This window comes from Staurois parvus, unplaced genomic scaffold (assembly GCF_062004578.1).
Source record: "Staurois parvus isolate SC_StPar_1 unplaced genomic scaffold, SC_StPar_1.0 ptg000025l, whole genome shotgun sequence".
In the NCBI taxonomy this organism is placed as follows: domain Eukaryota; kingdom Metazoa; phylum Chordata; class Amphibia; order Anura; family Ranidae; genus Staurois; species Staurois parvus.
In genome coordinates this window covers 16,352,877-16,374,804 of record NW_028317821.1, presented here as the reverse complement: position 1 = coordinate 16,374,804, position 21,928 = coordinate 16,352,877, and the positions used below count along the sequence as shown (strand labels likewise).

Genomic DNA, 21,928 nt, shown 5'->3' with positions numbered 1-21,928 from the left:
TGCCCCCATGCACGCCTGACCTAAATCCAATAGAACACCTCTGGGATATCATGTTTTGGTCCATCCAACACCATCATGTTGCACCTCAGACTGTCCAGGAGCTTAGTGTTTGCCCTGGTCCAGATCTGGGAGGAAATACCCCAGGACACCATCCGTCATCTCATTAGGAGCATGACCCGACATTGTCAGCCATGCATACAAACACATGGGGGCCATACAAACTACTGAGTACCATTCTGTGTTGCTGCAATGAAATTTCAGCAAAATGGATTAGCCTGCTGCATAATTTTTTCACTTTGATTTTCGGGGTGTGTTTGAATTCAATCCTCTGTAGGTTGATAAATTTCATTTCCATCAAATGATGGGGCATCCTTACATTCCTAACACATTACCCAGTCCATATCATTATAGAATATATATATATATATACAGGGGCGGGCTGGCCATTCAAGCACTCGGGCACTGCCCGAGGGCCTGGGGTCAGTAGGGGGCCCCATGAGATGCCCGTGGTACCTTTCATTGGCTTTTTCATAGGCTTTTTTGAGTATAGACGAGGACACAGGGTCCCCATGATCCCCTATTACCCAGGGGCCCCATGAGTTGTCAGTCCGCCCCTGTATATATATACAGTATATATATATGTATATATATATATATATATATATATATACACACAATTAGGTCCATATACATTTGGACACAGAAAAAATTTCCATTTTTGGCTCTGTATGCCACCAGAATAAATTAAAACGAAACAATCCAAATGAATTTGAAGTGCAGACTTTAAGCTTTAATTCGAGGGGTTGAATGTGAATATCAAGTGCAAATTTTAGGAACTGCAATCATTTTTATACAAAGTTCCTCCATTTACAGGGGCTCAAATATAATTGGACAAATTAATTTAATCATAAATAAAATGTTCATTTTTAATATTTTGTTGAGAATCCTTTACTGACAATGACTGCCTGAAGTCTGGAACCCATGGACATTACCAGAGACTGGGTTTCCTCCTTTTTGATGCTTTGCCAGGCTCTAACTGCAGCTGTCTTCAGTTGTTCTTAATTTGTGGGTCTTTCTGCCTTTAGTTTTGCCTTCAGAAAGTGAAATGCATGTTAAGTTGGGATGAGATCAGGTGATTGACTCAGCAATTGCAGAATATTCCACTTCTTTTCCTTCGAAAGCTCCTTGGTTGCTTTTGCACCGTGTTTTGGATTATTGTCCATCTGTACAGTGAAGTGCCGTCCAATCAACTTTGCTGCATTTGGCTGAATCTGGGCTGACAGTATATCTGTAAACACTGCAGGATTCATGTGGCTGCTTCTGTCTTCTGTCTCATCATCAATAAACCCCAATGACCCAGTGCCACTGGAAGCCATGCATGCCCATGCCATCACACTGCCTCCACCATGTTGTACAGATGACGTTGTGTGCTTTGGATCATGAGCTGTTCCAAGCCTTCTCCACACTTTTTTCTTCCTATTATTCTGGTACAGATTTATCTTAGTTTTATCTGTCCAAAGAATGCTTTTCTAGTACTGGTCTGGCTTTTTTAGATGTTTTTTGGCAAAGTCTAATCGTGCTTTTCTATTTTTCGGGCTTATGAATGGTTTGCACCTTGTGGTGAACCCTCTGTATTTGCTCTCGTGAAGTCTTCTCTTGATTGTAGACTTTGACAATAATACCCCCACCTCCTGGAGAGTGTCCTTCACTTGTCTGGATGTTGTGAATGGGTTTATCTTTACCATAGAGAGGATCCTGCGATCGTCCACCACTGTTGTCTTCAGTGGACATCCATGCCTTTTTATGTTGCTGAGCTCACCAATGCGTGCTTCTTTCCTCAGAATGTACCAAATTGTTGATTTGGCCACTCCTAATGTTGCTGCTATCTCTCTGATGGATTTGTTTTGTTTTTGAACCCTTACAATGGCTTGTTTCACTTGCATGGACAGCTTCTTTGAACGCATGATGTAGGTTCACAGCAATAGATTCCAAATGCAAATACCCCACTTATACCCCAGTCGCACTGGGTGTGCCTTGGCATGTGATTTGCATGCCATGTGACTTGCAAATTGTATGCCAAGTCGCACCCTATTGTCCGCAATTACACTGGTCAAATCAGTGCAGTTCCGACTTGGTAGGAGCTGCACGGCTTTCTAAAGTAGTACATGCACTACTTTTCGTGTGATTTGCATATACATCTGTGTCAGATGTCTTGCAAATCACACCTGAAATCGGCATGTCCCCCGACTTTGAAATTGTGCTACTTCACTGTAAGTCGCTCAATTTCAAATTCGGGCTTGATGTGACCGGGGTGTTAGAATCAACTCCAGATCTTTTACCTGCTTAATTTATGAAGAAATAACAAAGGAGTAGCCCACACCTGGCCATGAAACAGCTTTTGATTCAATTGTCCAATTACTTTTGGTCTGTTGAAAAATGGGGGATGGCTGCTCTTAAGAACTGTAATTCCTAAACCCTTCCTCCAATTTGGATGTACATATATATACACAAACACACTGTAATGCCAAAAGTATTGGGACACCTGCCTTTACATGCACATGAATTTTAATGGCGAGCCAGGCCTTCTCGTCTGACATCAGTGCCTGACCTCACAAATGCATTTCTGGAAGAATGGTCAAACATTCCCATAGACACACACCGAAACCTTGTAGACAACTTTCCCAGAAGAGTTGAAGCTGTTATAGCTGCAAAGGGTGCGCCAACTCAATATTGAACCCTATGGACTAAGACTGGGATGCCAGTTCATGTGCGTGTAAAGACAGGCGTCCCAGTACTTTTGGCAATATAGTGTATATATTGTATATATATAGTGTGTGTGTCAGTGGTGTATTTAGGTTTTGTGCTGCCCTAGGCTACACAAAAGTCGTCTGCCCCCACGGACATTGACCAACACCCCCCCTTCCCCCTCCCGCGATGAAAGCCTAACATTGACCAACAACACCCCTGCCCCCCACCTGGGAGAGCCTTCCAGTACTCCCCCCCGCGATAGAGAAAAAGACACTCATCTTCACAGCTCTGGACATCCTTGGGAATGAGAGTCTGGCTCTACATACTCCATCAAACAGCCTGCAGCCTCTCTCGGATCTCACCTGGTTCCCATGGTGCACGTATCCCTTCTTTCATTCCTTCTTCTGGGGGGAGGTGCTGCTTCCCTGAAAAATGCTGCCCTAGGCAAGTGCCTTGTGGTAACTATGTCTCTGGTGTGTGTGTGTTTGAGAATGACTAAGAATGTGAAAGCTGAGTAATAATATTAGCAAAGAAGTAAAGATGTATTACTTGCAAGCTCTTCAACTGATCACCAGGTATGATGTTAATAGATATGATTTATATATATGTGTAGTAGCCGGTCAGGTCAGTGGCTCATGTGCACTGTGCTATCAATGGATGGCCTGCCATCCAATGAGAGAGCTGTGCAGCAGCCATGAATCCCGTGCATGTGCGTGGAAGTGACGTCATTGTGGCTCACTCATTCAGATGGCCAGAGTCTTCAAATTCAGGAAGACCGCAATAAGACAAATCCCTCTCAGAGGGAGTGACGGCACTCTGCTGAAAGGATCAATTTTTTTAGGTAAGTCTGTTTCATAATGTGCTGGTATGCAGTGCATACCAGCACATTATGACATGAGCCTGCAGAGGGACCAGTTTTTTTTTCTTGCAAGATTTACTGCCGTTTTAACCTGTTGCTGCCCATGTAACACATGGGCGGTGGCAAAAAAGGTGTTCTTTAACTTCCACATGCTGCACATGTATGTCACTGGGCAGCCAATGTTTCTTTGCTGAGAGCATACTTACTGTACTCTCCAAATTGTCAAAAACAACTTTTGGTCCCCACTAACGATCATTAGATGGTGGCACTGGCTCCTGATTATGTAACCATGGTGACATCCAATCACAGTGCTCATATGATCATCTATCCTTCCTGCCTCCCCGGGTGTACAGACCCTATTAAAGGGACATCAGGGCTAGCCGAAGGGAAGGATTAAAAGCTATCTAAAGCCAAAAAGAGCAGTTGGGTTCCTTCTCAAGGTTTTTATTCTTGTAAAGGAGTTCCATTCTACTTGTGAAAATATGTATAAAAGACATTTTATTGTAGTCAGAAAGATAAGCCAACAGGGCTGAATAGAACAGAACTAGATTAGAACAGAAGTTTGGAGTCTGGACTGGAGACAAAAGTTAATCACTTCAGAATTTGGGGAGTATCACATACATCCTTACTTGAAAAGTATAATGTTGTGTTTCTGAGCACTAAAATTCATAATAATGTATTCTGTATTGAAAACATAGACTTGATAAACAGTTGCACAAATATAGGAAATACAAAAAAAAAAGGCAACCACAGTGCCTCTGCTGTCGGAAAAAATATATTTTAACATATATTCAGAAACATGATAAAAATAGCTTGAAGTGGTTAAAAGAGAAGTAGCATATGTCTCCTGCCAGCTCTAAGGGTGAGAACTCAGCAATAACATGACCTTTGATCCTTGAGTTCTCACAGCCGCTCTGAGCAGACTGAAGTTGACTGTCAATCACCGCTGTCTGCTCTGCCCCCCCCAGCACTCACTGAAGTGCTGGGCTGTGGAGGGGGAGGGATTGGCTGTCTTAAGCTCTCAGCGGCTCACTGAGAGGCTGAAGCAGGTACCGATCCAGACTCTGGGGTGGATCCCGACTTTAAAGTCGGGATCTTTCCCCAGCCTGTAATGGCTGGGTGATGTCAGCTGACAGCACACTTCAGTCTGCTATCAGCTGAAAATGGGTGACAGGAGTGCAGAACAAACTGCATTCCTGTGATCTACAGGAGAAGTACAACCAAAAGAGCTTTGGCTGTACTTCTCCTTTAAGAAGGCAAATACATGAGTGTAGAGTGTCTTTGCAATGGCTACTCCAGCTTGAGTCTGGGGTGGAATCAAGCTCTTTACCCTATATCTATCCTTTTATATGAACCACAAGAGGATATAAGGGTTCTAGGACTAGTAGAGCTACCTACCAACTTCTGGTTATCATAATACTTATGATAAAAAACAGGATATGAAGTAATCCAACACTCCACAACCTGACAACTATATAAGGTTTCTCTACCTGTCTATTACTCCTCCTAATTCTCCTAGCAAATATTGAAACTGAAAGAAAATTAAAAATTTTGCCTTGTCATTAGGACAGAAATAGGAAGAGGATACTTGTTTCAGTTACAACTGGGCATTCTGACACTGGGTGGGAACTGACTAATTGCCACTGACATCTCCACTGACACTAATACAGTGATCAGTGCTAATAAAAAGCACTGACACTGTATTAATGACCCTGGGCAGGAAGGGGTTAACATCTGGGAGATCAAAGGGTTAACTGTGTGTTAGGGAGTGATAGAGAAATGGAAAGCAGCACGTTCATGCTGACAGGAGAGATCTGTGTCATTTACACACAGATCTCTCCCCTCTCAACTTTGCTGATGATCATCGTCTGGGACCCGGTGATTGACATCCTCAGTAGCAAGTAGCAGTGCGGGTAGGGTGTGCACCCCCTACCCAGAAATGCCAAATCATATATATATACATGATTTCACCCAGCGAAGCCGCCCTGTTGCAGTACATCTGCTATGGTCAGCAGGCAAAAGGTTCACATTGCCCACACACTAAACTGCAGGGGTTTATTGTGTGAGCAGCTGTCTGTTCTGCCTCCGTTCTGGCCGTGGATAGTTATGGAGCTGTACAATGACATGCTTGACCTTCCTGTGTGATAAAATGCAGCGTCAACATTTTATCACATCTCACAGTGCTGCAACTCCAGGCTGAATTGCAGTGCGAACAAGGCACATAGAAAACAATTTGCCCTTTGTGTGTCCTATTGGTGACTGATGTTCTTCCAGTGCTGAACAACACTGGCCACCACCACATTATATGTGAACAGGCATGCGTATTCATGAAGACTGGCAACTGTTACCTAGTCCCCTAGCTGCTTGCCCTTTAAATAAATGACCTGGCATTACTAAAGCCTTACTGGCCAGTGGCCAACTAGAGGAATTTTCATTGACCATTCTACAGAAATTTGTTTTATAGGGGTACATTGATAAAGTACAAATTTTAGATGAAAGATTATAGTGTTAGCAAACCCTAACTATTAACATCACTTATTTGCTCCCTTTCAGTCCATAAAATATACCATTAAAAGTATTTTGTTATATCTGTTCAATAAGTAAAACAAAAAAAAAATCCTGCAGTTCACTCTGCTAGAAATCTTGTGAGTTCATAACTTCTGTTTTGTACTGAAAATGCTGCACTGAGATCTGAAACAATGTTATTAGCCCTAACTAATGTATCTTGGTGGAATACAGACCACTTTCCCTTATGTCATGGAGATGAGGAGAGGAGGACTTTTTTGGTAGTCCTAACACACTTTCTGTTCTAGGGTGAAAATTTTACTTCTCCTTAGATACAGTACAGTAAATGAGTGTTATCACTCTAAGATAGGAAGTGTGTTACTGGCAGGATCACCAGGTGAAAGTAAAGGAAACAAAGCTTAAATAAAGAAAACTAATGCAGCCACTATATGACTGGTAAGCTGTCATACATAACATCATTTTTCTTGGTTTAGATATGCTTGAAGCACATAAAGGATCTTCTCACTCATATTCACCCATGTGTTTGCTGAGCTGAGGCATACTCATTCTCATTAAGGCTAGGTTCAACTGGGGGAATCAATGGTGGAGAAGGATCTGGGAGTTCTGGTAGATCACAAGCTTAATAATGGCATGCAATGCCAAGCTGCGGTTTCTAAAGCAAGCAAAATCCTCTCTTGTATAAAAAGAGGTATAGACTCCAGAGAGAGAGATATCATATTATCCCTGCACAAATCATTAGTAAGACCTCATCTGGAATATGCAGTTCAGTTTTGGGCACCAATTCACAAAAAGAATATTGGAGAACTGGAGAAAGTACAGAGAAGGGAAACCAAACTGATATGAGGCATGGAGGAGATCAGCTATGAGGAAAGATTAGAGGAACTGAATTTATTCTCTCTTGAGAAGAGGAGATTAAGGGGGGATATGATCAACATGTATAAATACATCAGTGGTTCATATAGTGAACTCGGTGTAGAGCTATTCACCCTGAGGTCATCACAGAGGACAAGGGGGCATTCCTTACATCTGGAGGAAAAGAAATTTATTCTCCAAATACAGAAAGGTTTCTTCACTGTGAGAGCTGTGAAAATGTGGAATAGACTCCCTCAAGAGTTGGTTCTGGCCAGCTCAGTGGATTGCTTTAAAATAGACCTGGATTCTTTCTTAGATACACAGAATATAACCAGACACTAACATTTATAGGTAAATTTGATCCAGGGAATATCCGATTGCCTCTCAGGGGATCAGGAAGGAAGTTATTTCCCTGCAAGAGCAAATTGGATCATGCTTTGCTGGTTTTTTTTTTTTGCTGATCTTTTTTTGCCTTCCTCTGGATCAACTGTGGGTATAGGATTATAACTTTTTTTTTTTGGTTGAACAGGATAGACTTTTGTAATTTTTCAGCCAGACTAACTATGTAACTCGGTTCACAACTATGTAGTTTGCGTTTGATCTGATTCTGCAGTGCGTTTTGTGTTTTTGCACATGCCTTTTTTTCTTGTTGCTAGGCAGATTTAAAATGCAAAACGTATAAAAAAAACCCATAAATAATGCACTACATGCTTTTCTGCAGCATTTCCATTGAAGTCTATAGAAACAAAAACGTAAATTTTTTATTTGAAAAAAGTCCTTGACCCTTTCCAGAAAACACATCGGGTGAAAACGCAGAGATATAAACCTGTCCCATAGGAAATCATGTTAGATGGACTGTACTACGTTTCTGCAAAACAAAAACACTGCGGAAAATGCTAGGGTAAGCCAACAACTAGTACCTATTCTTCAGTGGGGAATTAGAATATGTTCATACCAGGTGTGCAGTGCAGTCCAGCCGAGATCAGAGCAGTGATGATTTCCTTCTTTTGAAACAGACTTTATTGAGATGTCATGCAGACATCTCATAAAATGTAATTGCTGCCTGCGGGGTGTGAGGCAGTGGATTTCTTTGCAATGTGCTGCTCTGAAAAAAATAGTGCATGCAGTTTTGTTTTTCACTGCACACCATCACAATGCAGTGATGTGAACTGGGCAGTGGTGGAATAGCCGCCAAACGCAGTCCCACCACATGTGGTGACCTCATGGTCTCAGCAAAATCTGCTCTATTTATATTACACCCAATATTACATTCATGACATTTTCAATGGGTGATCAATTAATTTTAATAGTGATTCATGATTGGTTCTTTTGTAGTCTCACTGCATATGTTCTCACTTGCTTGCTGTCACATACACTTATGTATAACACTTTATGAAACCTCTTGGAAATGAGAATATATGCCTCAAATCTATACTGGCATATGCTTCCACATGCTAGTGAATGGCTGCTGAATCAGACACATACAGTATGAATATGGCCCTCTAAACCCCTATTTTTTATATACCTATACAGTACATACACAGCTTATCATAAGTGATACATTTGACTACATTTCAATAAAGTGATATTTTATTTACAAAATTTAGTTTTTTTATGAACCTGATACTTTAACTACAAAACCAACTGCAAAGTAATTTAAGGATTTCAGATTTCAGGTTACCAATTGAATTATCATTGACAAGCAGTAAAATAAAATCTGCTTTTCAGCACTGCTATTATACTGTAATGGTGATCTATACAAAAAAGAAAAAACAGCTTCTCCTTTACCGAGATCATTTAGTATCTTGCAATGAACTGTGAGCATGATATGTATAGTAGGGACATTTCTTGCAGAGTGTAGGTAATTATAATGGAATATACAGTAAACCTTTACATGTGGACTTAAGCCCTGGATATCCAATGACATTTTTCAAGGAGCATTGAATTATGGTGCTCATTATAATTTCCCATATGTTCATTTGTTATAATTGTCACACGAGAGTCTTAAAGCCACACTGTGAAGTAAACGGTTTTTGCTTTCTGTGTGCGGCCTGTCAGCAAATTACAAGCAGCTATTCCCTTTGTCACTAGGTGGCAATGTTTAACAATAGATTTGTATTAATATTTATAGCAGGGATTGAAATAAATAGGACTGACAAAGATAGATGGACAGACCTACCTGTGTCTAAAATTAATAATTGCATATCCAATCACATTATTTACATGCTACAAGCATAACATATTTAATGATTTTGCTTGATAACAATTATATTTTTACTAGTTACTAACATATTTGTATTTTATGACACTGATATATTTTTTGTTTGTAGGTTTTTTTTTCGTGTTTTCAATCAGTTTTAATACTTTAAAGTGATTGTAAAGGTGTTTTTTTTTTTAAATAATATTAAAGATATATAAAAAATATCCCTACACTGCTCACAATATGCTAAACACTCTAAGGCTAGGTTCACATATATGCGGGTGGCATGGCTGCAGACTTGCACGAAAATCCATGCAGCCGCACCACCAGCACAGAGGAATACGGACCCGTGGGTGGATGCCATTACTTCTAATGGCACACCGCCAGCACTGGAAAAGGCACTGAGAACTGAGGTTCCCATGCGGGATGTGTTTTCAGAAGAAGTGCAGGGACTTCTTCCCTGAGTGTCACGGGGCACGGGAATCCATTAAAATTAATGGTCTCTCGTGCCCGCGCAAAACGTGGCCCGCATATATGTGAACCGGGGGTAAAAATAACAAAAAGCTTTTTAAGGGAAAAAAGAGCAGCAAGCACTCATTGAGTGAGATTTAATAAAACTGGTACACATAGAATCAGGTGCAGCTCTGCATGGCAGTCAATCAGCTTCTAAATTCAGTTAGCTCAATTGAGCTTTGGCAATAAACCCTGGAAGCTGATTGGTTACTATGCAGAGCTGCACCAGATTTTGCACTCTCCGGTTTTAGTACATAACCCCCAATGCATAGTTACAACATATCAAAATAATACTTTAGGGTTGATTTACTAAAACTGGAGGGTGCAAAATGTGGTGCAGCTCTGCAGAGAAACCAATCAGCTTCCATTTTTTTTTATGTCAAAGCTTAAAGTGTTACTAAACCCACAGCAGTAAAATCAGTCTGTATATGCAGTAAAGCATGCTTGTTATACTCACTGTGGAACCTAAGGGGTTAATCATCTGCATTTTGTAAAAAGGCTGTTTGATCCTTTCTTCTCTGCCCCTCCTCTTGTTAAAATGTCCACCTTATACAGACTGAATCAGCAGTCATGTGCACATGCTCAGTTTGGTGTGTATTGCTAGAGAAGTTTTTTTTTCTTGGAAGGCTGCATGTGATCAGCACAAGACCGATCAGCACTGTCCAGACAGATGTCAGAGGTTTCAAATCCTCCTAGAGCAGAAAGAAAACTCCTCCTACAAGCTTTAATCAGTGCTGTGCTGAAGTCACAAGACTGCTCTAACTGCTGATGAGAAAAGGTATTTAGCAGTTTATTTTTACTAAAATAATTGCATATCCATGTTCTGTGTACTGTGGGAGATCAGATATAGTGAATGCAGGGTTCTGGGTTTAGTAACAGTTTAACTGAACAAGCTGAAGTTAGAAACTGGTTGGCTACCATGCACAGCTGCACCAGCTTGTGCACTCTGCAGCTTTAGTAAATCAATCCTTATACATACAATTAGAGTGCGGTGCTTTGCTTTAAAGCACATACTATAACAATCACCAGTAAACTGTCTTGTTAACAAGGTAATGCTGTATATCTCATAAAAATAATAAAGTGCATAAAACCTTAGTACACAATATTACATTTTTCTTCCAATCTTCATGAAAGTGCACTAAACCCCACAGTGCAAACCTTTAAACAGTATCAAACATGTTACACTTACCTGCTCTGGGCAATGGTTTTGCACAGAGCAGCCCCTATCCTCCTCTTCTGGGGTCACCACTGACGCTCTGGGCTCTTCCTCTTCTCTGTGTGCCACCATAGGAAGCTGCTCCTATGGTGGCACATGTGTGGGCTTGGTCCTGAGTCACACTCTGTGTGTCTATTGACACACACAGTGCGTTTAGGCTCCTTCCCTTGTCATTCAGTTTGACTGACAGTGGCAGGAGCTAATGGCTCCCACTGCTCTCACTGAGTCCAGTGAGCAGGGATAGAGAGAGCAACACCACTGCTTTTGGGCACAGCGCTGGATCAAGATTGGGCTCTGGTCAGTATTTGGGAGAGCTGGGGGAGCTGACAATAGAAGGTTTTAACCCTTAATGCAGAGAATACATTATGATTAAAAAAAACCCTTCTGCCATTAAAACCACTTTAAGAAAAGTTCCACTGGCACATAACTACGATATATACACAGAGACGTTTTGTTCCTACCTGTGATAGAGTAACAAGGAGTTGTGTTCACCAGTTGGGGATTCCATTCCACCCACACAATATGCAAATCCACATAAAGGGTCTATCACCTATCTTTAGAAGTACTTGCAGCTAACAAAGTCATTGCTCTGTTGGACTTTGCTTTGTGGCAATAAACTCAGAGCTCAGTTGTTTTATATTCTGCATTCTAGGGAATACGATCTTGCTGTGGGTTCTTTATTGCTCATTGCATCTTATTTAATGTGTCCTTTATGCTCTCATTTACTTCCATCTACTTTTGTTCTAAAGTACAGATTGAAACAAAATCTTAAAGCAAAATAAACTGCAGAGCAGTCTAAAGCCCAACACCAAAAGAGATGAAGATTAAACTACTATGCTTTCTTGATGTTAAACACTGAATAATTAATTTCAAGTCATTTCCTCACCTTTTCTAAACCCACGAGTTAATAAATAAGTGGTTTAAATGTTGGAAATCACCTTTATCGTAAACAATTCCGTCGCCTTTTTAGGTTTTATTAAACAATCGTTAAATCGCACAGGTATTTTGGAAATTTATTGGGTTAAAAGGAAACGAACTGGAAGGAACTTGTAAAGCAACTGGCAGTCAGAATCCTTGCCCAGGGTGGACAACGGCTTGTTTTTTTAATTATCAAATGATCCGCAACATTTTTCTAGGATATGTGCTGTTGCATAGCTGTCCATTTATGACACACAGAATAGCTGCGATTCAGAGGATCACAGCTATTCTCTGGTCATTCACAGTTTATGACACTCAGGAGAATATGTTCAGCCCTTCTCTGGAGATCTGTGTTCTCCCTCCAGATTCTCCAGCCCAGAGCTGGAGAATCGGAGGGACCGAAAACTAAGCAGAGATAATTTACCTCTGTTTAGTAAACTGATCTTTTACTGTAATCTCGCGAGATTATAGTAAAATCAGCCTTTTTTCCAGCGTTTGTAGACCATTCTCCCTTCGTTTGGAGAACTGATCTACATATGCTTCATAAACGGCATTCACAGGAGAACTGTGTTCTCCGAGAATGCCGGAGAACTGAGCAGCGATCTATTACTGCTGGTTCATAAACGGACACCATAGTCAGAAGACATTTAGCCAAACAACTGCATCCATTTAAGTCAAACTACCTTCAACTTTGTACATATTAAAAAACCCATTTGATACAGTGAAGACAAGAAACATCTAAAACATAGCCCTGATTTAAGATGTATTTTTTGTTTCCAAATTAGATGTGCTATTGGTCATGTTTTAAACCAACTTATTATCTCAGGCTATTACAGATGAAGAATTCACAAAAAATGGTGAAAAGATGGATTTGGCTTTTAAGGTAAAAATCACACATTGCTTCTGTTTCTCATCATCCAAGAAACTGTACAAAAATCTCTTTTTTAGGAGTTACAGAACAGCTCAGGCAAAAAGATATTAGTTTACCACTCCATTCTCAACTCGGTGATTGCATGACAGTTATGGGAAGATATTATCAATGACGGGACTTCAGCATGTCAAGAAAACTGGTTGAGTTAATAGACTTACCTGTTGTTGCCTAGCAGCCAGCACCTTGATTATAAATAACCCTTGCTACCATGGATTATTAAGACTTTCTTCTACTATTAAATAGAAAGTATGCTATTTTAGTAGACTGGCTCTATATAGTACCTGAAGCTGCTTGGCGCTAATTTTCAGGTCAGAGTCATTGAATTCATAGGATACATTCCAGCCAAGAGATCCATATGTTCGCCTCTCTTGAACAAGTGCATGGAAAAAGCACAAACCAAATAACAGTTTCTTCCAAACCTACAATGAGAAATAAAATGGGACATGTTTAAATATTTATGTGGCAGTGAAAAAAATTACAATAAGCAAGTACTAATATGCACATGTAAATAAAGCTATTGAGTGTATATGAGAGTATTTCTAAAAACAATTTCATGGCTGTTCACCGAATGAAACGGCATGTAAATTTGTTCTGTGTGAATGGGGCAAAACTGAATGTTCTCTAGGCGGAGCTGGTTATTATAGGAAATAAGTAGGTTTCTCAGGTCAGGCAAGTGGTTATAATGCTGAATTTTCTGCATACACACATTTGATCTGCAGAGAATATATTGAACATTTGGTTTTGCACGTTTGAGCAGAAAAAAATTTACATTCAATTAACATACAGCTACGTGATTCTTTTTTTTTTAAATACCCCCTGAGAGTTTTCAACACTGGTAACATAACAGTGTGCTTAGGAGGTTCAGTGCCTTATTGAGGAAGACATTAACTTCCCTAGCGGTCTGATTATGTCCATACTTCTGTGCTCAATGTGGTACATTTTTTTGCATGGAAATATGTATTTTTTTTATTGTAGGCCTGCATTTTTTAGGAATAACTCACTGAAATCTGTCCGAACAAGAGTCTAGTAAACATCCCGGGTATGTTCAAATTTGAAACACGAAATCATAAATTATAAAATGTAATAAATAATCATAAAAAATAATAATATAATAATAATAAATGTAACACAATAATATAATCAAACCAAAAACACTGAAATTTGAAATATAGCGCCAAGTTTGCACATCACTGAGCAAAGTCACAAAATCGTTTTCAGTGTCTGATGACGAATTTCCCCACAAATCATTATCACTCAATTCTGCAAGTAGTTCTAATTTACTATCGCTGTTCTCTAGCTGGTCTAAAACCACTTTTGACCTAAAGCGACGCTTTTTGGACGCCATGGACTTTTCTCAGTTTCCAGGCAGAAAGAACTGTAAAAACGCAGGCAGGGCACAGGACAAAGCACTAGGGACAAAATGTATGTGACATGGTTTGATACAGTAATGTTTTACTATGTGATTTTAGTGTATTTATCGAATGTCACTTTTTGTCATTTTCAAATTTCCCACCGTTCTGTCCCCGTACGTCCCGACGTCGCAGGGGACAGAACCCAGAAGACAGATGCCGGCATCCACCGGAGGACATTACAGGGGACACTGCAGGAGGGACATCGCGGGAGCGCAGGACAAGGTTGGTGATCGAGGGATCCCGGAGCAGCGCTGCAGGGTATTCCTGTGTGTAGCTCGGGGTTACCGCTTGTGGTACTGAAACTTTACCCCGAGCTACACTCGGGAATACCGCCAGGGAGGCTGCAGTTTACTGTAAGACCAACACTTAATGAGCTTGAAATGCAAAATATAAAAAAGGAAAAGCAACACCTTTAAAGGCAGTTAGGTGACCTTTAACGACTTGGGCAGGGTTGAAGACGACTTCACCTTTTAATTGTACTAATAGTATCTAAAGTTAGGGTCACATCTGAGTGGGTGCGGGAAGGCAGAGAAAAACATGCTGCTGCTTAGGATATGTGTGGGGTTACCATTAATCCTAATGATATACCCACGCACTGGAAACTGCAGATCACCTTTTCTGAAAAGATGCAGAGACCTTTTCCTTGCATTTTCAGGAGGTAGCAGGAAAGCACATTCCCACCTTCCTAAAAGACTTACAGTCTTAATAAACCCACAACAGTAAAATCAGTCTGTATATGCAGTAAAGCATGCTTGTTATACTCACTGTGGAACCTTCTCTGATCCTCCCCTTCTTCCACAGTCCCCAATCCATTTCCTGATAGAATAGAGCCTTGGGGCAAACTGCACATGCTTAATTTGGTGTGTATTGCTATAGAGTTTTTTTTTTTTGGGAGAGTGCATGTGATCAGCACACGGTTAATCAGCACTGTACTGATTGAAGGTCAGGGGTTATGCAGCCTCATAGGTCAATCAAGGGAAAATAAAAACTCCCCCTAAAAGCTTTAACCAGTGATCTGCTGGACACTGATAGAAGTCACAAGAAAGCTAATGCGAAAAGGTATTTAGCAGTTTATATTTACCAAAATAATTGCATTTCCATGTTCTGTGTACCGTGGGAGACCTGATATATTGAATGCAGGGTCCTGGGTTTAGTAACACTTTAAATCCCAACCCCCCGCAGCTTTGTCTCAAGTGCAGTGGATCCAGATACCAGGTTTACTAAATGTAACAGAAACTATGGCAAGTGGGAAGGACAAAAAGGAGGTACTATGGTGCAAAAAAAGAGTATTTGGAGATGTACTGCACACAAGGGGATTTAGACACAAATAGATTTGACTGTGTTAGTAACAAGTGTGAAACCAAACCCATTTTGTGGGAAGGTGGCCAGGCTATGGTTCTCCCTGCAGCTGTAACTACAGTGTGGGAGATCTGTATACATCAGGAAATGTGTAAACAAATTTCCTTGTATCACTTCTTCAGAGTGGGTAACTTTTGGCCCACTTTTGGATGGTGGTAGTAGATTCCCCAAAAGATTTTTCCCTTATATCAGGAATAGTTGAAATATCCCATTTGAAGCCTTCCCCAAAATTTCCACCTTCTCACTGCCAGGACCCCACCACTCCTCCTATCCATGAGTACCCCAACACTCCTCCTCATCCTCATATTCCTCCTGTGCCTTTTGCTGCCTCATGGCATTTCATTCACACATTGAGAGCAGAGATAACCTTTTGTGCAAAATAATGATTCTCTGGACCTTCAGGACCAAATAATGGAGGATGGGTACCTGGCACTGTGCTGTATCCCAGGTCACCACAGGCTTTGTGCCCCACAGTAGGAGGAAGAAAATGACACATTAGGAGTTCATATATAGTAAATGGCTAATATACTATGTGCACGTGGGAGAAAAAGGGAAAGGGTGCATTAGCAGCACTTGCAGAAAAGTGGCTACTCTACAAATGGGAAGATTAAAAAGAGATATGGTTTCACTGGTGGGGTGGAAAAAAACCCAGTTCTTCAGAGCTTCTCTGTGCATTGATTTGATGTATGTGACCAAAAAGGAAGATTTTGTGAAGGGCGGGCACAACATGGCCATAGGATTCAATGGCTACCTTTACCTGCCTACTTCCCCCTGGTCATACGACTTCTCCCCTCTATTTGCTGCTGCCTGCCCTTTCCCCTGTGTTGTGGGAATTTATTGCTTTAATGTTTTCTCCTGAAGATATTCCTCCAGTGTGGGGTATCCAGCAACCATCAGGAAATGCATTTATTTTAGCTGCTTCCTCAAGGCAATGGGGTTGGTTTACTAAAGGCAAATAGTCTGTGCAGTGCAAGTGCAGTTGCTCTAGATCTGAGGATAAGCTCTGAAATTAAGGGACACTCTACTGATTTCTATCATCCAACCACGTGCAAGCAAAAATGTGTTTTTTTTATTTTCCTTTCATGTGATTGGGTATTCTTTGCAAAGTAAAGCTTGACCTCATCTATTAAGCATTGGAGCAACAGCACTTGTAGTGCACAGAATATTTGCCTTTATTAAATCAACCCCAATGCATTTTGATGCTTTCTCTGGAATGGCTGCAGTAGGTCACCTGATTTTACCTTTGTATCAGGGAGAGTTGTTCAAATAAAAATGACATCATATTATCTTACATAGTACATGCAGTTTAAATTTTGGACCTAAAATACATTTACAATTATGTTGCAGGTTTTCCGGCTTGTGAACCCAAACTCAACACCTAATGTCCCAGGGCATAACAAATCATGCAAACTGGTTTATTTCTTTTCAAACTAGTTTATTCCTCAGACTTCTAAAAAGCAAAATAGCATTTTTGAGTGGACTGATCATTTACAGTACATTTAATAAAACTAATGACAGAATCTATGTGCTTTAAATACACGTGCACTACACTCAATCTCCATTCATGGTTGTAAGCTATAAGGTACTGGTCACTAATATTATATCCCACATTGTCCTTCCTCTGTTGATGTACATGGCTACTGTAATGCTGTAATGAAAACATTTTGCTGTTATTCCTATTCAGACTGGAAAAAGCGAACCCTGCTAATCATGTTTTCAACCAAGGTCTGGCACTGAGGCAGGAGATTGACAGCTTATCCAACTGCTTTAAGCCATTATTATGGACAGAATGGAGTTTTCATGAACAGTGACCCCAAAGGTTAGGTGACTGAGGTTCATAGTGCTGTTTCCATGTAGAAAAGATCAGCATATAGAAACTCCAGCACAACATACTCTTCATCTAAAAGAACTGATGTACTCAGCATTGACTATCCATTTTTTACACGGGTAATGTAACCAACATGAAATGGTTAGAGTACAGGTTAAGAAACAAGTGATAAAGCATGCGAATAAAGTCTGCAATAATTTGTTTACATTCCCCCAAATTCTGACATATCCCCCCCCTCAAAAAAATAAGAACTATTCTGTTTTCCTCAAAGAAAAGTAGAATGAGCCCATCACCATACATTACTTTAATTACATTGCAAATAAGTGAGAAAATATTTCGGTGCTCGTTTTTAATTTTGAGATGCACACTTTTATAAAAATGTACATCTCTCTGTGTATAGGCAATTCAGGAGTAGTTTTTGTTAAAAATAAAATGAAGTTGTCAAGTAAACACAGTTTACATAGACTACCTATTAGTGGTTTATGTATATCCAGGAACAACTAAAATTCTTTCAGGCCCTCAAGGAAAGAGCAACAATTTTACTTGTATATGAATGTGTGGCAAAGCGTTCCTGACCTGCCAGCCTTTATATTTGTTCTAACGTTTTAGAGATGCCTGTACACCACTATTGCACCTTCTTGGAGCCAACCTCCAATTTCTGTAAATGAAAACACATAGATATCTTGCTACAAGGATCCAACTCACAGTGCTTTCTTCTGATACAGGGCAGCTGTTAAAGTAAAATCTATGAACTTCCTATCTTAACCCCTTCATGCCTAAGGGTAAAACAAATCTAAATGCCTAAGCACAATTTTGCAACGTTGACATGTGTTAGTAAAACCGTACATATCGCCACAACTACTTTGTACGTCCAGGTGAATTATACCTTGTTTTTTTCAGGACAAAGTGGGCTTTCATTTGGCTGTAAATGGTAATGGATATCTCCTGATTTTTTTTTTATTATCAAAGAAAAACTGGCCCAAAGTAGTAAAAAAATATAATTTTTTCAAAATTTAGCTGTGTGTTTCTTGTTACTACCATAACCTACCACCAAAGAAAAACCCAAAATAAATTCTCCAGCTCTTGATGATCGCAGCGATACCATATATGTGTATGTTATTTGTTGTTTGTACCTGTAGCACAGCTCAGAAACAATAGTGCAGTTTGTTTTGGGGCTTTATTTTACCTAAAACACACTGACACTGATACCAATTAAAAAAAGAAATTAAAAATCCTGACCTTTTGAGCTTGACCCAAACACTAACCCTGGCACTGAACTTGATCAAACCTTGATCTAGGTATTTTTTCTTTATTTTTTATTTTAGTTTTTAATATTTGTTTATTATTCTTTTTTTTTTAACAAACATTTTTATAAAAACATTAATACAATTTTGATCCGTAAAGGTGTCTGAAGTTGCTCTTTATAAAAAAAAACAAAAATGGTATTTGGAAAAAAAATAGAAGTAAACTAGAAGTGGTTGGTTGTGTATAGTATACACAATACTATACAATATACAAAATCAAGTGACAAAACATACCTAATACATCACTATGAACCTTTTCTAAACACTGCTTCTAGCATTTTGTGCCTTAGCATCCTATAGCCAGGCATGAGTGCTGTTAAGAAGGGGAGTATAAGTTCTCATACACACTGGACGTTTTTACAGCTGCTGTTTTTGTTTTTTTTCTACAGCCAGTAAACTCCCCAGCATGTTATCCTATGTGTTCATGCACACATAGGCTTTAATCAGCGTTTTTTGGCAGAAGCATTTTCTGGCTGAAAAAGAAAACAGAACTAGTGGGTTTCTAGATGAGTTTTTTTTAGCTGTTATGCACACTGGGCATTTTAATAATGCTGATAGCATTAGCTGCGTAAAGTCACGTTAAAAATGTGAGGTTTTCAGTGTGTTTGCATTAGCGTTTAGCAGACTTTTGCCGCATTTTTTCGTGTTTTGCTGTGTTTTACCATGTTTTGTTGTGTTTTACCGTGTTTTTCAGCATTAGTGCATTTTTACAGCTAAAAAACTCCTCTAGAAACCCTCTAGTTCTGGGTTTTTTCCCAGCCAAAAAATGCTTGTGCAAAAAAACGATGATTACAGTCTATGTGTGCATGGACACATAGGATAACATGCTGGGGAATTTACTGGCTGTAGAAAAAAAACACCAAAAGCCAAAAACAGCAGCTGTAAAAACGTCCAGTGTGTATGAGGACTAAGACATGCCTAAACCTCTGCTGATACCAACCTTCAGCAAGTCACTATTTACATAGGATATTTAGGTATCCAATGCAGCACTTTGAAAAGCTTTGCAATAATATTGCTCTTGCACTGAATGTGCACATAATGGTGCATAATATCACATTTAGTTAACATTTTTCTTAAACACACCATACTTTCCCTAGACAGTCACTGTTTATTTGGTAGGATAAATGTGATATTATTTTAACACTGTCTAGACACTGTTTACTTTAAAATTTTCAGTTTCTAAAAAACACAGCAAAAGGTAAGAAATGTATGCTCCTATGTATTTCAGTTATTTAATATATCTGCCAATACATTCATATAATGTAACTAAGCAGTTTATGTCTCCTAGTTACTTCCTCCTCTCAAGTGATTTCTCCAGGCAGGAAAGCTAAGAATTCTCGCACACTGAGTGACCTTTGCAATAGCATTAAGATCTCCCAGAATAATAAAAGAACAGTAGGTTCTGGAGAAGTTAAGCTCTATGTGAGATTTTCCAAAAATGCTCTCTACTCCCTATTCTAACAGCTTTTATTCTTTGCTAAGGTCACGTCACACTGTATGTTTCCTTTTGAACATCGTCTTCAAGAAAGCTGTCTTGTAATGAATAGAATATGCATGAATGTAATGTAGGCTATATGAGGTTCTAGGTATTATGCTACATATATTTTCATAGGCACGATTGTTTAAAAAAAAATATATGACTATCTGTATCTGTTGGAAATATCATCTTAATTAATAAAGTGTATCTCTAGCCAAAACTTTTTTTTTTAAGCTTAAGATAGTCTCGCACTGATGACAGCTGTCTAAGAGGGGATTTCCCTTCACTTTGGAGCGTGAAAGTATATGAAATAAAATCTCTCGAACAGGACTCAAAAAAAAAAAAAAAAAACTGACAGGGACTTTAATCACTCAATTGAATAATGAATTTGGCTATACATTATTATTATTATTATTCTTCAGTATTTATATAGCGCTAAAAGGTTTGCTCAGCGCTGTACATTATAGTGGGGGACAGTACATGAGACAATACAGTAACAAAACAATACACGAGGGGTTCGAGGGCCCTGCTCTTTCAAGCTTACAATCTAGGAGGGAGGGGATAGTGGTACAGGAGGAAGTGGCTGTGGGGGATGGAGTGGTGGGAGGAGAGGAAGAGATTGGCTGTTAGGTGAGGGCGGGGTAGGCTTCCCTGAAAAGATGGGTTTTCAGGGTGTGCCTAAAGGTGAGGAGGGTAGGTGACAGTCTGATGGATTGGGGTAGTGAGTTCCAGAGGATGGGGGAAGTCCTGGAAAGGTCCTGCAGTAGGGCGTGGGAGCTGGAGACCAGGGAGCTAGAAAGTAGGAGGTCTTGTGAGGAGCGAAGATTACGGGTAGGGTGGTATTTGGGTATCAGGTCGGTGAGGTAGTTTGGGGTAGCATTATGAATGGCTTTGTACGTCAATGTTAATAGTTTGAAATTAATGCATTGGGCAATCGGGAGCCAGTGGAGGGAATGACAGAGGGGGGTGGCAGAAGTGGAGCGGTTGGTGAGGTGGATGAGTCTGTCTGCTGAGTTCAGGATAGATTGAAGAGGGGATAGTCTGCGATGAGGTAGGCTGGTGAGAAGGGAGTTGCAGTAGTCCAGACGTGAGATAATAAGGGAGTGAACGAGTAGTTTAGTAGTGTCTGGGTTAGGAACTAACGTATTTTGGAGATGTTGCGGAGGTGGAGCCTGCATGAGTTTGCCAATGATTGGACATGGGGTTGGAAGGACAGGTTTGAGTCTAGAGTGACACCTAGGACTTTGGCTTGTGGGGTGGGACTGATGGTGGCGTTGTTGGTCAAGATGGAGAGGGTGGGGGCGCACGGGCTGGGGGGAAAATCAGGAGCTCGGTTTTGGAAAGGTTCAGTTTGAGGAAATGGAGCGACATCCAGTCTGATATGTCGTTCAGTAGGTGGGTGATACGGGCGGAGACTGAAGGGGTGAGTTGAGGGGTGGAGAGGTAAATTTGCGTGTCATCGGCATAGAGGTGATAGTTGAAGCCCTGGGAGTGTATCAGTTTGCCAAGGGAGGAGGTGTAGATGGAGAAGAGAAGGGGCCCTAGAACCGAGCCTTGGGGGACCCCAACAGAGAGGGGGAGAGAGGGGGAGGTGGCAGCGTTATAGGCAACGCTGAAGGAGCACTGGGATAGATAGGAGGAGAGCCAGGAGAGAGCGGAGTCTCTGATGCCAAGGGAGTGTAGTTTATTAAGAAGGAGGGGGTGGTCGACTGTGTCGAAGGCCGCGGAGAGGTCAAGGAGTAGGAGGACTGAGTAGTGGCCATTAGCTTTGGCGGTTAGCAGGTC

General features: G+C 40.4%; 1 protein-coding gene across 1 annotated transcript in view; it reads right to left on the bottom strand.

Annotated features, from left to right (window-relative positions):
* The window catches only part of LOC149471958 (dynein axonemal heavy chain 3-like), a 710,466-nt gene that overhangs the window by 43,783 nt on the left and 644,755 nt on the right, over positions 1 to 21,928 (bottom strand). Inside the window, exon 25 of the mRNA XM_089652692.1 lies at positions 13,045 to 13,182. Within this exon, the coding sequence (XP_089508818.1) occupies positions 13,045 to 13,182 (138 nt within the window). The remainder of the gene's footprint in view (positions 1 to 13,044; positions 13,183 to 21,928) is intronic.